Here is a 16,103-nt window from a genome sequence, read left to right on the forward strand (position 1 = left end):
ACATTTACCAATAGGATATCATCCATGTATCGTGCAAAATGTCTAAATTTTCCTTTAAAATGGTGCAAGCTGCACCAAAGGGGAGAGAAAACGAAGCCCATAGGGATGCCTGAAACCTGATTAAATGTCACCCCTGCCAAGGTTAGGTGCATGTTAGAGAGTAGAGCACATTGATAAATTGGCATATGCATAATGCAAGTGCTAGAGATAAAAGGAGAATAGACCCAACTTGATTCTCCATTACAAGATGCAAGTATTATCTAGTACCACAAGATTTCTCCCGCAAGGCAATTGAACTTGTATATTATGTCATTTCCATTGCCAACACTTTGCCATAGATCCCTCATAGATCTTGCAATTGTTACATGTTTTCAATTTCATTTGCATCATTATATCAAGTACTTTTAACATTGTGAATCATTCAATAAGGATTGGCTCCTTTAGTTTTGCTATGGCTTGCAATCCCCAGATGGAAAGTGTAAACCCATGTTTGGAATGTTTGAGAAATTTAACAAGTGTATTGCTCTATGAATTTCTTGCAAAGTGCAAACCTAGCAACATTGAATGGGAAATCCAAAGCATGTATTATATAGTAGCTGACAACACTTCATGAAATATATGCAAGACGCGGATTAAAATATCTAACATATCTCGAGGAAATATATGCCAATTCAAGACTGATATATCTAACACAACACATCTTAATCAAAATTAGGACAACAAGATTAAAGCTAGAGGATAAAACAACATTGAATACAAGCTAAAGAGGTAAATACAATGCTCCCAAAATTACAAGTCCATGTTATGCTTTCCTTCGAGTCTTGCAAAGCACCATCCACATCCATGTCCTCTATGGTTGTGGTTTCATGTGGAAGCCCCCCCCCCTCTGCCGACTCACGTGCTGCCATTAACTGAGATGGCAAACACTGGCTACCAAAAACTGCCTCCTTACACAAGAATAACTACACCAGCAACAGCAAGCATCCTTTATATCCCAACTGAGATTGCAAGAACTGGGTACTAGAAACTGCATCCAATCGTGCAATGCACACACCACCAAACACAAGCATCCGTTACATCCTTGAATGAGGTCTAGACAGCATTATGCATTTCAGTATGAGGTTATCCTCATTTTGTTTGCATGGCAATTCACCATAAATATTATTCCTTGGGCAATGTAGGCTGGGACAGGTAGACTGTAGAATCAATCTGTATTTGCAGGCGCATGTTTTCCAAAAGAGTTTGCAGCCACCCATCAGCCATTTGTTCTTGGCAGATAAGGGTGCAAAGGAGGTGGCCTAAAGCGCCTTGACAAGCCTATGACCCTCCGATGGACTAATGTTGGTGATTGAGCTTGGAAACTTAAAATGCCTGTAATTTGTGAACATTTAGCAGTCAACACCCTGCCAATTCAGAAAGGTCTACATGATTTAGCGTAAACATCATCTCTTACCTGGCGACTCACAAGAGGCATCATTCACTACAGGTGTTTTATTGAAGCAAGATCTTCGAGATTCTTCTACAGCTGTCACAAAGCATACAATGTTATAGAAAGAAATATTGCAAGGAACTGGAAAGCATATATCTCCTACAATTTAGTTGGACACAGATAACATTTACATTGAAATTGTTTAGCTATACGTGCTCCAGTTCCACTCCCCTTGGCTCCATTGGAGTTTACAACCTGGAGATCAATCGATCCCAAGGTAAGTTCAAACACTCATAAATTACCCTACACATTTATGTGCTCTGCAATCCAAAAGTCTGAGATAACCAGAAATTTGGAAATTATCCTTGATAACACTCTACTTGAACGATCAAGCCCATGGAAAGACATTTAGATCAAAATTAAGAACTGAGGTACTACCAGTATAGTAGATCCCCATGGAGAGCCCATGATACTCAATTAAGCTTCCTCAATCCACAAAACATTCAGACTATGACCTGTAGTGACCTCTCACAAACATACATGCAACTGGAACTGAAGATGTAAATCCTGGCAAATGCGTATTGAAAAAATGTAATGCATACCGGATAGTTCTGGCTTAGTAGTTATCTTCAGAACACATTATTTTGCAAACAATAAACTCCTATGCATCTCACCGTCATGTATTGCAACAAATGCACATCCCATGGACCTACACTTCACAGAGCATTACAACACCGCCATTGTTAACACTTCCGATTGGGTGACTGGAACAATCCGCTATGCAGCTACACTTAGTGTGCTCAGGTAACCTATTAACTCAAAAAATTTGTTTTTTCTAATCGTGCATTGCAGGACTAGCTACAGTAGCAATGGTGGGTGTAAATCATTGTATGAACGCATGCCTGAATATGTACCCTACTAGCACATTCAACAGAACCTGCTCTAACTATGGTTCAGACTAGACAGACATTCATAGACTAGTCCTTCTCAATCCCTAGAGCAGAAATAAGTAATTCAGACGGGGAGTACTTGCCTAGGCTAGAGTATTTCCATTTATTAGCATGGAGTACATTGCTGACTTGAGCAGGGAGGTACCTTTTAGAGTGGGCAAGAAGGAGGTCAAGGGATATGTGTGTGTGTGTGTGTGTGTGTGTACATACACACACACACGCACTTTTTTTTGCGAAATCCATTTGTCATTATATTAAAAAAGCAGTCTCAAAAAAGGAGGGACAGCTAGTTACAAACATTGAAAGATCTCATTATATGACAAGAAGGCAAGATAGTCAAGTTCCCGCGCCTGAAGACAATCATAAAATGATTGTCGGAGAGAAGCATGGGAACACACTTTTTTTTTGTGAAATCTTCGATTGATTATATTATATGAGTAGCAACCTCAAAATAAGATGCTACAATTACATCAACTGAAATTTTCAGTATATGCCAAAAAGACCTCATGATCCATGCAGCAGGTCTACAAGCAATCAAAGAAAGATTGCTGCAGAGAACGCCTAAAAAAGCCAAACAGAGAGAAAGTAGGATCACCAAAGACTTTACAATTCCTATATGTCCATAAAGTCCATAGTGCCCAGTAGCGAACCCAAACGAAGAAAAGATGAAACTCCGGTCTAGATGGATGAAACCCAAGTAGCCAGAAGAACTTCCCAAACAGAACAGATGGGAATCTTGCTCGCAAGCGCTGTCAAAGTAGATTAAAAAACTCATGAGAGCACGAACAATGCCAAAACAAGTGAGGCACAGTCTCCGAAGAAGCGGAACATCTGTGGCAAAGTACAGGAGCAATGTGTCGATGAGTTAATAGCTGTCCAGATGGAAACACTCCCAAAAAAACTCGCCAAAAGAAAACCTGTTGCCGAAGCAGTACTTTATAGGCCCAAAGTTACTGTAATCTTTTCCTCCACCACTTGGCTGGGCGATGCATTCACCAAGCAGAATCACCTCTCTCTAAAACCCAAGGTTGAGGCAAAAGGATTTTATACAATGCAGGTACAGTAATCTAAGGTAGCCTCAAAGGACGAGAAGAGAATCCTGGAGAAGTCAGTCCAATCTTCCAGCCGGTCCTGGAGTTTCAAAGCAGGAATCAAAACAAAAGGCGAAAGCATAGAAGTAATTTGTCACCACAAAGGACGATAATGAGAGCCCAATCCATATGTAGTGGCTGCTAGAGAAAAGGGGAGCACAGTACCAGCATCATCTATAACATCAACAATCGAGGTGATGCCTTTAAACAAGACAAAGTAGGAACGTCGAGGTTCTTGTAAAGCCAAGGGAGGCTGAAAGACTTTCGACCAATGAATGCTTTCAGCTCTCAAAGAATTCCCAAGCAAAGATTGCCGTCCATTCCATTCCAAATGAGAAAGAACATCCTTCTAGTCAAGAAGCAAGCGGGAGACAAAAGGGCAGCCAGGCAAAGTGCCATCAATGCTGCCAAAAAAGAAATCCCATTGATCGAGTTGCCAATGACCAAACACAGAAATACTAATATGAGTGACCAAAGTCCTAATCATAAGAGCCCAAGACTGATCACCTTGCAGAAATTGCAGCAACATTTTCCCCCTGTGGGCAAGAATATGCACATGAATATCCGTGATGTTCAATCCACCATGCATCTTGGGAGAAAAAATGTGATGCATCGAAAGCAACCTAAGACTTTTTCTGCCATGTTTGGATCGCCAGAAGATTTCCACAAAGACAGACATGAAAGATGTAAGATCTGCCTTAGTGAACATGACCAATGGCAAGTAAATTTGAATAAATGCCACAAGGATAGACTGCACTATTCGAAGACAAACGATGCACTGGAACACACACACACACACATATATGTATCTGTATACATATTCATATACATACATACATACATATATATGTATGTATGTACGTACACACACACATATATATAACAAGGGCAGTCAATTGTTATTTCCTTATTGAATTTCAGCCTGAGCAGTAAGCTTTGCTGCTCCAATCGAATTTGGGCATTACATTGGTCATAGATCATAGCTGATTACAAATGGGACATCCAAGCCTTTTATAGAATTAAAGTTGTATATGGGATAATACCCCAAAATTGGGACATAGCATCTCCTAAGCAGCCTAGAGAACATAGTACTAACTACAAGCCATTTAAACAGGCACTAAAACTAACCCCTTTGTTACAAACACAGTGTGTACCTAAACCCCTGAATGATGTGCAAAAACAGTACACAACTTTCATGAGGTTGCCTCTAGGAGGGCTTATAACCTCAAGCCTTGCCATCTTATGGATTGTGTTATTTTGAACTGTCAATTTCAAGGTACTGGTACACACCCAAAGCCTTACCGAATTTGGTGCACCACGATAGACTACCTAGCGATCTTGTGTTCTGGCGCTCAGAGAAACATGTAGGCAGAGGCTTGTATTGGTGGTACTTGCTATCATCTTGAATGCACCCCAGGTCTTGACTCACTCCGCCTTGACTCAAATGGGTCACCTACCATGGTGGCTCATGGATTGGGCCTCCGTTAACCACTCAAGAGTCTTCAACCATAGTTACAACTTAGGTGAACACAACCCCCTCAACCCAACTATCATCAATGATATCTAAAATTGCAAGGAAGACTTAATAAGAAAACTTAAAGAAGCCATTACAAGAAGGATACTTGTTCTAAGCTGTGCCAACATTGCATAGAGATTTTTTTTAAACAGAAAAAGGAACTTTCTATTAATGCTTGAAAAAACACCATACAAATCAGCTTCTGAGGACGCTAAAGATGGTAAGTACAAAAGAGGAAAAGACCTGACTGTCAGAGAATACCAGCCTGTATCAGAGAACCAGCTCACTGCCTAAGTGTTCTCCAAAACCGGGACTAACAATCAGGATGTGAGAGGCTCTGCTGTACCAATTTAGCTATCTTGGTATTGTTTGCTATCCGTACCTACTATATATGAGCTTGCTAAAGCAATAGTTTTCGTCAAATTGTTATAAGAGCCAAGCTGGTCAGCTTTTGCATATTGACTTTGTCCTACATTCTTGGTTCAGCTGATTTTCAGAGCCTCAATCAGAGAGGAGCTGCTTGGAATTTCTGTAGAGCAGCCAAATAGATTATTTTGTGCTTATTCCTTGCTTCCAAGGTCCTGCTTAACTGCTCACTCATACATAAGGACTATCAAAGATAATGTTACTAGGCATTTTGTGCAAGGAGAATTCTCAAGCCTTGCATGTTGTGTGGTTGCTCCGGTGTTTATTGCAGCATAGTAATGCAGTGTTTGCCCATATGCAGTGTAAGATTTAAGCCTAACTCTAAGTCCACCTAAGCCCTTAAGCTATTTCAATCCAAACTCAATCTGTATCTAGCAAAAAGATGCTTTTCAGTTCAGTTGGTGTGCAGCTTGTGTGATGAGAGCTGTTGAGGATAGTTCACAATTTCTAGCATATGCCTCTTCTTGTTGCTTTGATTTTCATGTCGGTGCTTCAGTGTATGCCTACTGTAGAGCGGTACCATTGGGCATCCAAATCACTGATTGACCTTGCTGCCAGAGTGAAATTATTAGCTATTTTTCAGTTGAGTCTGTCCACCTATTTGAGAATTGCGATTTACCCTAGGCCCTTCTAGAATTCTTCATATTCCATTGCCTCACACATTCTTGGATTTTCTAGGGTTTCGTGGCTCCGGGTTGCGGTTACACTATAGAATTAGAGTTGCACACATATAGAATAGCTTCACGTTTTGATGATTTGTGGTTCTAAACACTTCTAACCCTATGTGGGTTTGTTTTCTACAGATTTGCTGTACATAGCAAGGTGGTTAGCTGCCAGAGCTATTTAACATCTACCTTTTTGGAAGTTGAGGATTTTGGGACACTCTGGAGACTTTTCTTAAGAGCCTCTACTTGTTCATTGTATTCAATTTGGATTTCTAGATTAATTTATTTAAGTTGTATAAGGGCAACCACTCTATGACCTAAGGTCTTAGAACTTCATCCAAGAGTCATAAACCGTGCGTCTTATATTTTTGGGATAGCAATGGTACTATCCTAGGAGCAACTACTCCTAGCAGGTGGGACACGACCTCATTCAGTCTTGAGTGTTCTTGTACGATAGTTTTATCTCCATGATTTCAAGGTGTTGACTTCCATGTAATTGTGTGTCATTTATGACTATGATGGAATTCTTGTGAAAGTTAATGTTTTGTTTGTGTTATGAGAATCAGAGAGATTAATGATTGATTGGGCACTATGCGAATCTGCACGACTATGAAACTGGTATTAGAGCCTTATGTTAAACATTTCATAATCAATTTTAATTTTACGTTGAGCTTGATTTGTTTATATCAGCCTAGAGGAGGAGTGTTTTACAAAAGTGTGCTTCACAAAAAGGCGCTCCAAGGTTTGAAGGAAGAGAGCACCTATCCAACATAAGACAACTGTTGTTAATCCACTAAAAGATATAAGCAGCAACAGAAGAGAAGAAGTAAGATGAGACACAGTGACGGGTATGTATGAGCTTTCAAAGCATTCAAAAGTCCTATTATATATGAATTTGAGAAGATGGACGAGGTTATGCGTGATGCTGCAACAAAGGATGTGAGAAGTGGAGATAGACCCTAGGGTGAGTAAAAAATAACTCAACCACTAACTCTGTTTAGAACTTAGAACCTGATCCTCCGGAGTATTTAATACATTGGCCTCTGGCTTAAATATTACAACTTTTCCAACACGAGTTTAGTAGCCTACTTGGGAAAAGGAAAAAGACGCACTTGAGAGAAACCCTCAAGCCCTTGCGATACCAATAGAGGCATTGTAACTATTCAGTATGAGATGGAAAGAAGCAAATCCTTTTGTAGCAGAGAAACTCACATGCTTTTTTGGAACCTCAGCTTGTGCAATATGACTGGTTGGAATGTTTTCTTTGCCATCTGGAATTTGTACATGTAATAATGTTTGCTTGTGTTCTGATGGAGGAGAAGAACCACTGTTCTCGGATAGCCAAGCCTTTGCTTTTGAAACAGGTCTGATGCTTCGAACTTTCTGCGACTTGAACAGACCTTTAGGTTCAAAACAACTATAAAACCTTCCAAACTCAAACTTTCACGTCCATGTGTTTCGCTAATAAGCTTTTAAAACTTAGAAGCATAAAACATAAATAATGAAAGTGGTGAGCTTAAAACAACCTTTACTTGCACTGCCAATGTGTTATCTTTGATCTGTTTTTTGTAAGTAATCTGGCCCTTCTGCTGAGAATTTATCGGCTTCTTTCTTTTACAACCTGAATCTTCTGAAACATCAGAACTTTCATCTTCAGTGCCATCATCATCATCATCATCTTCTTCTTCTTCTTCTTCTTCTTCTCCTTCAAATGACCAGTCGTCATCTTGTATTGCTCCTTTTGTTTTGTCCTACATCAAAGTTTGTGGCATTGCATCATACTCGATAAATCTGTCTCCTTTTTTTTGTATGTATTCGAGCTCAAAGAAAGTAGAACCATGCAAGTCTCAAGGTGGCAAAACTATATTATTACCTTGTCTTCAGAAAATTCACTTCCATTCACATGGCATAGTGTTGCTTGCCTAGACACTTCACAATCATGCACTTTTCCATCAAAAGACATTGAATCCTGTCCCAAAAGTGAATAAAACATTCAGAAAGAGTAATCAACAGATCGTGAACAATCCAATCACAGAGGTGTGTAAAGCTCTTTGTGTGAAAAATAAATTTTACTGGCACGACTAAAATAAGTCTTCCTACTCGCAGCTGATTGTATCATTACGTGCTGTGTCAAATAGTTTCTCTTTGAATCATGCTCTATGAGTCACCTCCCAGGAAACCCCTACTCCCTCCTGTTATGCTTCATCCTTGTTTAAACTGGAAGCTCAAGTCAGTTGTCTACCAAACCTCCACTCCATCCTGTAGTATGTTATGCTTTGAAATTATAAGCTTGAACACTTCAAGAAGCTGATCTTTCTTTCTTAGAAACAGTCCAAGCTGAGGCTTAAGCATGTATTTTGAGCAGCATCTAGTGATGACAGATTCACATTCATTACTATGAGGAACACACCCAAACTCATCCTACAAAGGCAAAACGAGCAGTGCAGTTTTAACCCTAGGTAGAGACTCTTAAATTCATAAACAAAGCAGGGACTAGTTATTATGACATCAGCAGCAGCATAACGGTAGGCGAAGAACATTTTATAACTAATGCACATGCATGTACACGTGTGCACACAGATAGGCCTGTGCGAGCTTCCAATAATCAAAAATTGTTGTAATAAGAACTTAGAAGTGAAGGGCAGACTCTCTCTCTCTCTCTCTCTCTCTCTCTCTCTCTCTCTCTCTCTCTCTCTGTGTATAAGCCATCCTTCCCCACCAAGTTTAGTAAAACCCGCGTGAGTCTTGGTGGTTAAGGCTCTGGCTCTTGTCGTTGGGTGTGTTGTGTTCGATCCCCTGGGATCGCGTCGGATGAGTCAGAACTGGCTCCTTGGGATTGCTCCTACGACGCAAAAAGACTCTTCTTCCTGGTGTATAAGCCATCCTTCCCCACCAAGTTTAGTAAAACCCGCGTGGGTCTTGGTGGTTAAGGCTCTGGCTCTTGTCGTTGGGTGTGTTGTGTTCGATCCCCCGGGATCGCGTCGGATGAGTCAGAACTGGCTCCTTGGGATTGCTCCTACGACGTAAAAAGACTCTTCTTCCTGGTGTATAAGCCATCCTTCCCCACCAAGTTTAGTAAAACCCGCGTGGGTCTTGGTGGTTAAGGCTCTGGCTCTTGTCGTTGGGTGTGTTGTGTTCGATCCCCCGGGATCGCGTCGGATGAGTCAGAACTGGCTCCTTGGGATTGCTCCTACGACGTAAAAAGACTCTTCTTCCTGGTGTATAAGCCATCCTTCCCCACCAAGTTTAGCAAAACCCGCGTGGGTCTTGGTGGTTAAGGCTCTGGCTCTTGTCGTTGGGTGTGTTGTGTTCGATCCCCCGGGATCGCGTCGGATGAGTCAGAACTGGCTCCTTGGGATTGCTCCTACGACGTAAAAAGACTCTTCTTCCTGGTGTATAAGCCATCCTTCCCCACCAAGTTTAGTAAAACCCGCATGGGTCTTGGTGGTTAAGGCTCTGGCTCTTGTCGTTGGGTGTGTTGTGTTTGATCCCCCGGGATCGCGTCGGATGAGTCAGAACTACCTCCTTGGGATTGCTCCTACGACGTAAAAAGACTCTTCTTCCTGGTGTATAAGCCATCCTTCCCCACCAAGTTTAGTAAAACCCGCGTGGGTCTTGGTGGTTAAGGCTCTGGCTCTTGTCGTTGGGTGTGTTGTGTTCGATCCCCCGGGATCGCGTCGGATGAGTCAGAACTGGCTCCTTGGGATTGCTCCTACGACGTAAAAAGACTCTTCTTCCTGGTGTATAAGCCATCCTTCCCCACCAAGTTTAGTAAAACCCGCGTGGGTCTTGGTGGTTAAGGCTCTGGCTCTTGTCGTTGGGTGTGTTGTGTTCGATCCCCCGGGATCGCGTCGGATGAGTCAGAACTAGCTCCTTGGGATTGCTCCTACGACGTAAAAAGACTCTTCTTCTTCTTCTTCTTCTCTCAGTTTACTATGAGATCTGAGGATGGCATCACTATCTCTTTCAAGACTGGCACGGTTTTGGGCCACTCTCTCGGCTGATTCACTTTCATGACCAGATCTGCATTGGTCTCTATCTAATGGAGATGTGGCAACACAGAGAGACCCTATTGCGGCAGATCAAGCAGCTGGAGGCAACAGGGCCACTGGAGACAGAGATAGATCGAGCTCAAGGACATGTCACAGATTTCTATGCATTCGAGTCAAACCCAAAACATAGCAGAGTGAGGAGGAGGAGAATAGCTGACATGAGAGCAGCATGGATCAGTGGCAAGAGACAACGAGGAGAAGTTGAGCCAAAGACACAGAGACCATGCACGATGCAGAGGTTGACCAAAGCACGCACGACGGAGGTTCAGCCCATCACAACTCTACTCAAAGGGGACTACCCGAAATGAGTCGTCACTCTTGATATGACCCACCGGATATAGAGCTTCGGAGGATGGAGTGATTATCAGACCCCCAGTATCTAGAGGACAGACGAGTCTAACACGCCCTCAAGATTGCCATCAAACAAATGCGGGTCTTGTCTCACCAGATGAGGATCAAGCAGGAAGAGCCATAGGTACATCTAGAGAGCAGCGGATTTGCAAACTATGCACTTTGGGAGAGATAGAGACACATGATCATTTCCTATGTACTTGCCCAGTTCACTATGAGACCCGAGGACAGTCCACTGTCTCTTTCAGGAGGGGCACGGTTTTGGACCTCTCAATCGATCGATTCACTTCTAGGACCAGGTCTGCGTTGGTTGTATCTGATCGATATGTAATGACATAGAGAGATCTTACTGTGTCAGATCAGAGAGCAAGAGGGGGCAGTACCGCGAACGACAAGAATGGATCGAACTCAGTGACAAGTCACAGATTTCTAGGCATTCGTACCCTTGGACATGATGGAGTAGAGGAGGAGATAGATGAGATGAGGGCAGCATGGGTCAAGGGGATGAAACGACAATGAGGAGGGATATGCCCAGAGACATAGAAGCCACATGCGATGCAACGACGGACCAGAGCACATACGATGGAGATTCAGCCCATCACAGCTCTACGTAGAGATGACCGACCGACTGAAGGCGTCACTCTCGATATGGCCCACCAAATATAGAGATCACGGAGACCACACCCCCCGCCACAACAAGAGACGTCTTGACAGGCACAGATACGAGATATTTTCGCAGTTCACAGGAGAGCCACCATGGCACTTGGCTATTTATTCTGACTTTGAGATTGAGTATTAGCTTCTAGCTTTGAGTTTTGAGTTTGAGCTTAGTTTAGTATAGTACCCAGCAAAGGGTCTTAGTGAGCCCTTTGCCTCAGCCCACAATGGCTTGTATGAGTATGACTTACTCTGATATTATACTTTCTCTTTACGCCCACAAGGCCTCCCGAAGACGGTACTCTCTCTCTCTCTCTCTCTCTCCACCACCTCGAGAGACAGCTTGACAGACGCAGATACGAGAGCTCATCACATTCCATTAGAGAGCCACCATGGCACCTGGATATGTGGAGCCTGTGCGTGCTCTCGGAGTGTTAGCTTTGAGCACCTGATACTATTTTGCTATTTGCTACTTTGCTATTTTGCTCACTAGTTTAGCACTTTAGCTTTCAGCAAGGGCCTTAGTGAGCCCTTTGCTTCAGCCCATAGCGGCTTGTATGAGTTACTTTTGGTTTTGTCTCTCTGTCTCATAGGCCCATGAGGCCTCCTGCAGATGTTAATACATCTCTCTCTCTCTCTCTCTCTCTCTCTCTCTCTCTCTCACATACCCCTCCGTGTCTGCGTGTGTGCTTGTGCTTGTGCTTGTGCATGCTTCGTGTTCAAGGTGATCATTCTCTGCTTTATAATGTTTTATGGATGAAAACAAAAAACTGAAAATCAACATGGCATGGATTTGTCATCTACAGTACAATATGAATGTCCAAAGGTACAGGTTTCTCTTTAAGAAATGCAGATCCCATAGTACAGAATAGGCTACTTGAGGACATTTCCTGAGATTCTTTCGAGTCATGAAGTTTGGAAAGGCTTGTGTCGCCTTTGTCCTGCCATGTTGAAAGACCTCCTTGGCTTTCCTAAATTAATTTTCTACATGATCAGTTAGCCATTGCCTGGTTATAATTTCAAGCAGCTTGAGGTTTCTCTCAATTGTCACTGCATGAGGGATCATCTTCCTGTGTTTTTCGTGTTGCCATCGGCCACAAAAGGAGTCCTAAGGTTTCTTGGCAATCAACGTCAACTCTAGACAAGCTACGCATGGCTTCTGGCTTGCTTTTCAGCTCCCAAGAATCTACGTATGTGATTGTGCTCAGTCCTCCCAAACAGGGACTTTAATAGCGTTAAGCATGCTGATGTTAAGTGGCAGCCGCCACCTGTATTTTGCTTGACATAACAAGTGGATTATCCTCCCAGAAATACATAATCCCAAAAAAAGGCCTATATGTCACAGTGCTCCATGCCCATGATAGAAGGGCTGCAGACGCATGCCTGTCTAGAACAGTTGCATTGATCCAGTACATGCACCCATAATGAGGGGAAGCTAAGATGCTTGCCTAATGTATACTCAATCATCCATAAAAGCTCTAGGATTGACAATACCACACATGCAACAAGAACAAGAAGAATACCAGTAAACAGTGGCTTGCCACAGCCCACTTATGTGAGTAGCAGCATCAGTAGCAATTGGCTCCAAGAAAAGTATGGACCAGTAAAAGGGAGCAAACTAGGTAGCCAATGAAGGCCCGGCAATGTATAGGTCACCAGCATTTAGTAATGCCACCTAGACTGCAGAGCAATAAAGAGCAAAGGGCAACTTGGTTTCATCTTCGCAATCCCATTCATTGAATGGCATAGCACTCGTTGGTTACACTTAAGCCCAATTGACAGACATGAATTTTATAATAGCCAGCATGTACCCCTTCTCAACAAAATATGGTCATTCCAGTTAGCTAGTTGGAGAAGGGTGAAAGGAGGGAAAAGGGGGGAAGGGGGGCGAGGGGCGGTTCATGTTACATGCAAGGTGAGAGGGAAAGGGGGAGGGGAACATTAATGAACGGGGGCTCTCTCTTTCACCGTAATAAGTTGTTCGGTTCCTTAGAACAAGATAATGTTCCATATCTTAGTAAGATGAGATGGTGGGTTAGAATCAATTATTGGGGCGAGCCTCAACCGTTTGTATATTTATTATATACTCCCTTAGCCATAGGTTTAACAATTAACCTATGCTTGTGCATAGGTTAATCGGCCAGTTAGAGGCATTAAACAAGGCATCCCCAAGTAGGTAACGTGGCATCTTTACATGGCCTCTTTCTTTGTGATTCTATTACAACGTATGTTGATCAGGTTGTGTGCGTTGGATGTCAATTGCATGAGGTTATCCAATGCATGTACTCCACGGGCCCAAACTTCTCACCTTCTTTGCCTCCAACTGTTCCTGGCCTCCGCCTTCCACTACCAGCGTTGCTGCTTGAAATGTATGAGTAGTATTTTCCAAGCCAGCTTCGGAGACCACGTCTAGCAAACACTGGAAGGCAACAGAATCTCTGCCAGTAACATTGGCGACCTCATCCTCGGAGTCAACAACGTCTTTTGCAGGGCGTGATTGGTCAGAGTCTTGACAGGATGCCTTTCTCGCCTCTGAAGCGTCTTTTGAAAGAGACTCATCGATTGCTCTTTGAAGCTGCACAGCTTCCGCTCGCTCCTGTGATGAGCAAACACTTACATACAAATTTTGTCAGCTAAACAATCGCCAAATTCTGTGAAAACACTCAAAAGTCGGCCTATGCGACAAGGGACGATATTCAACGGATAAGGTAAAGAGAAGAGCCACAAGGTTCAAACCTTCGCATTCGCCCGCTCCTGGCAGAAAGATGAGAGGAAAAATTAGAGTGAAGGGAGTGAAGGGCCAAGAAGGAAAAAGGTGCAAGGGGAAGAAAACCACCTGGGATCTCGAAGCTCTCTTCAAAGCAAGGTTTTTCCTGCTATGGGTGGAGGACGTGGTGGTGCTGTGGACTTTGGAGAAATCATCATCGTCAGAGAAAGAGTCCTTGTAGGAACGCACAGAGCGTGCTTGGCGATGGGGTCGGGAAGACGAACCCATGATGGCATTGGGCCTGAAATGCCTGCATCACAGAGATGAAAGGCAAGGAGGCAAGCTTTGCAGCCTCTTAAGTTCAAAAGCCTTGGTAATTGGTCATGGCGCCAAACTTGTCTTAGTCACCCATAAGACCACTTCTTATGGGACTTAGAGGACCTCCCCGCGGCGGTGTTGAAATCTCGGCACGCCCCTGCCCCGCCAACATTTCCAAAAATGCGACCCCATGAAGCCTCATGGAGGTTTGAGCATTTCTTCAGTGCACTTTTTGCAACCTGTTATAGCCTATCCCATAGCTTTGGGCATCCCAAGGCTGAGCCAACAGCCTGGAATTTTAGGATGCTGGGCTAGAGTTGCAATGCCAGCCCTAGCCCTCCATGGGACTGTGAGAGTTGCTTGCTAGTGGGGCTGGGAGATCCCCACTAGCATGTGTGAGGAAGCTCTCTTAGGCCGATTACACACCGCCCTCCCAAGGTGACATGCCAGTTGTTGCCAAGAAAACATTAAGCCCGCAATTGGACATGTTTGCGCACACAAGAACCCCTGCCCAAGGAAATGGGCGACAAATGCAATTGGTGGTGCTTGAACCCAGCGCTGCTTGGCACATAAGCACAAACCTCACCACCTGGATATTGGCTAATGACCTCCGCCCACCAGAAGGCGAAAATTTGAGGCTTCGGCGAGCAAGGGCTTATTGTGTAAAGAGTCTTATTACACGATGGCCACTTGATTCAAAGCACACATATTAGGTGCAGTAGCCATTTCGTGTTATATGGCCCCTACTGTAAAGGTGATCTTGCCTTGGAGTTGGAGACCCTCTATCAAGTTTTGTAGAGAAATGGGTGAGAGGGTTGAGGTGATGACTTCCAACCATTGCAATTCATGTGCAGATTCTATGAAGAGTCATGTGGGGATTAGAGCAACGGATCTCATATTGATGCTTTATTGTTGGGTATATAGTTTATGCCATGTCTAAACGTTTACATTGTTAGGCATCCAAAGATCCAAACAAAATACCTTCCTCATAAAGTGTCTTGTGTCTTGTGGCCACGTGGGTATCACACAATATTGGCCACCAAAATTTCATTAACAATGGTGCCATACCTCACTTTTGGCCCTTGAAATGCTATTTGATTCTTCCTCCTTCCCATGCCCTTTCTTGAGCTACCTATGTCTCACCTCCATCATGTAAAGTAGAGCACATGTCTAAATGATCCTATTGAAAAAATAACTAAGAGAGAAATGCACAAAGGAAAACATGTGGCCCGATAGGAGAACAAGCAATATAAGCCTTGAATTCAAGAACTGATATTTTACTATTCGTGGTCTAGCATAGGGTCAGATGGTTATGCCGTCTGTCATGGCTTGTTGTGAATAGATTGTCTCTTTGTGTATGTGCCACCCTCCATACTAGGTACAAATGGCCTCTCAAACATTTAACCTAACTAAGGGGTGGTTTTCAGTGGATAGAATAGCACAATCATAAATCATGACCCTCCTGTGCCCACGAAGGAAGGCATGGTGTGATAGCATGAGATGGGGTGGATAATGATAATAGAATAATCATCCTATCTTGCAAACACTACTTAGTCCATCCTACATCAAAAATCGCCACCTTCCGTAATCATAAGTCATGACCCATCCTAAATCGCCGCCTTTCGTAGTCATAAGTCGTGCCCATGATAGGAGGGCATGGTGCAGTTGCATGAGTGGCTATGGAAAGTTGAATGGTATAATTTGTTTTACATATTTCAAATTCTAGGTCATCATTGCCCCTATCATCGTTGAAATCCTCGCTTGGCCATTAAATTACATGACCTCCTTTGAGTGTGTTTCTCTACAACTAGGGTTACTTTAAGGTCTCACATGCATAGGCTCTTAGACTATGTTCTAATGTTTTATTGCTAGATGTGATATCTACAATGTTCTAGATTCTTGTAGTTTTTTTTCACTCACATTTATAAGGAATGGATACAA

General features: G+C 43.1%; 1 protein-coding gene across 3 annotated transcripts; it reads right to left on the reverse strand.

Moving 5' to 3' along the window:
• Positions 1 to 893: 893 nt before the first annotated feature.
• LOC147893238 (uncharacterized) lies at positions 894 to 14,218 on the reverse strand. 3 transcript variants are annotated; one of them, XM_087386433.1, is made up of 9 exons: positions 13,974 to 14,218; positions 13,874 to 13,891; positions 13,446 to 13,733; positions 7,951 to 8,046; positions 7,604 to 7,828; positions 7,290 to 7,460; positions 1,621 to 1,684; positions 1,454 to 1,525; positions 894 to 1,371 (listed from the first exon to the last, which is right to left on the reverse strand). In XM_087386433.1, exons 1-9 carry the CDS (start codon positions 14,130 to 14,132, stop codon positions 1,256 to 1,258), a joined length of 1,209 nt encoding a protein of 402 aa, XP_087242559.1. In that variant the 5' UTR covers positions 14,133 to 14,218; the 3' UTR covers positions 894 to 1,255. The 3 variants fall into 3 exon arrangements, with proteins under 3 accessions (XP_087242559.1, XP_087242561.1, XP_087242560.1); XM_087386435.1 differs by having other exon boundaries at positions 13,446 to 13,749; positions 13,974 to 14,040; XM_087386434.1 differs by lacking the exon at positions 13,874 to 13,891.
• Between the last annotated feature and the right edge of the window lie 1,885 nt (positions 14,219 to 16,103).

Source organism: Dipteris shenzhenensis, chromosome 15, assembly GCF_047967505.1.
Source record: "Dipteris shenzhenensis isolate YYH24624 ecotype China chromosome 15, Dip_SZ_1.0, whole genome shotgun sequence".
NCBI lineage: Eukaryota > Viridiplantae > Streptophyta > Polypodiopsida > Gleicheniales > Dipteridaceae > Dipteris > Dipteris shenzhenensis.

Bases quoted from the DNA above. Each gene is read 5' to 3' on its own strand.
- LOC147893238 (XM_087386433.1), bottom strand. From the start codon at position 14,132: ATGGGTTCGTCTTCCCGACCCCATCGCCAAGCACGCTCTGTGCGTTCC. The intron at 7,829-7,950 runs GTAATAATATAG...ACTTTGATGTAG, and splicing joins GTGAATTTTCTGAAGACAAG to GACAAAACAAAAGGAGCAAT. The intron at 1,372-1,453 runs GTAAGAGATGAT...CACAAATTACAG, and splicing joins TGCCTCTTGTGAGTCGCCAG to GCATTTTAAGTTTCCAAGCT.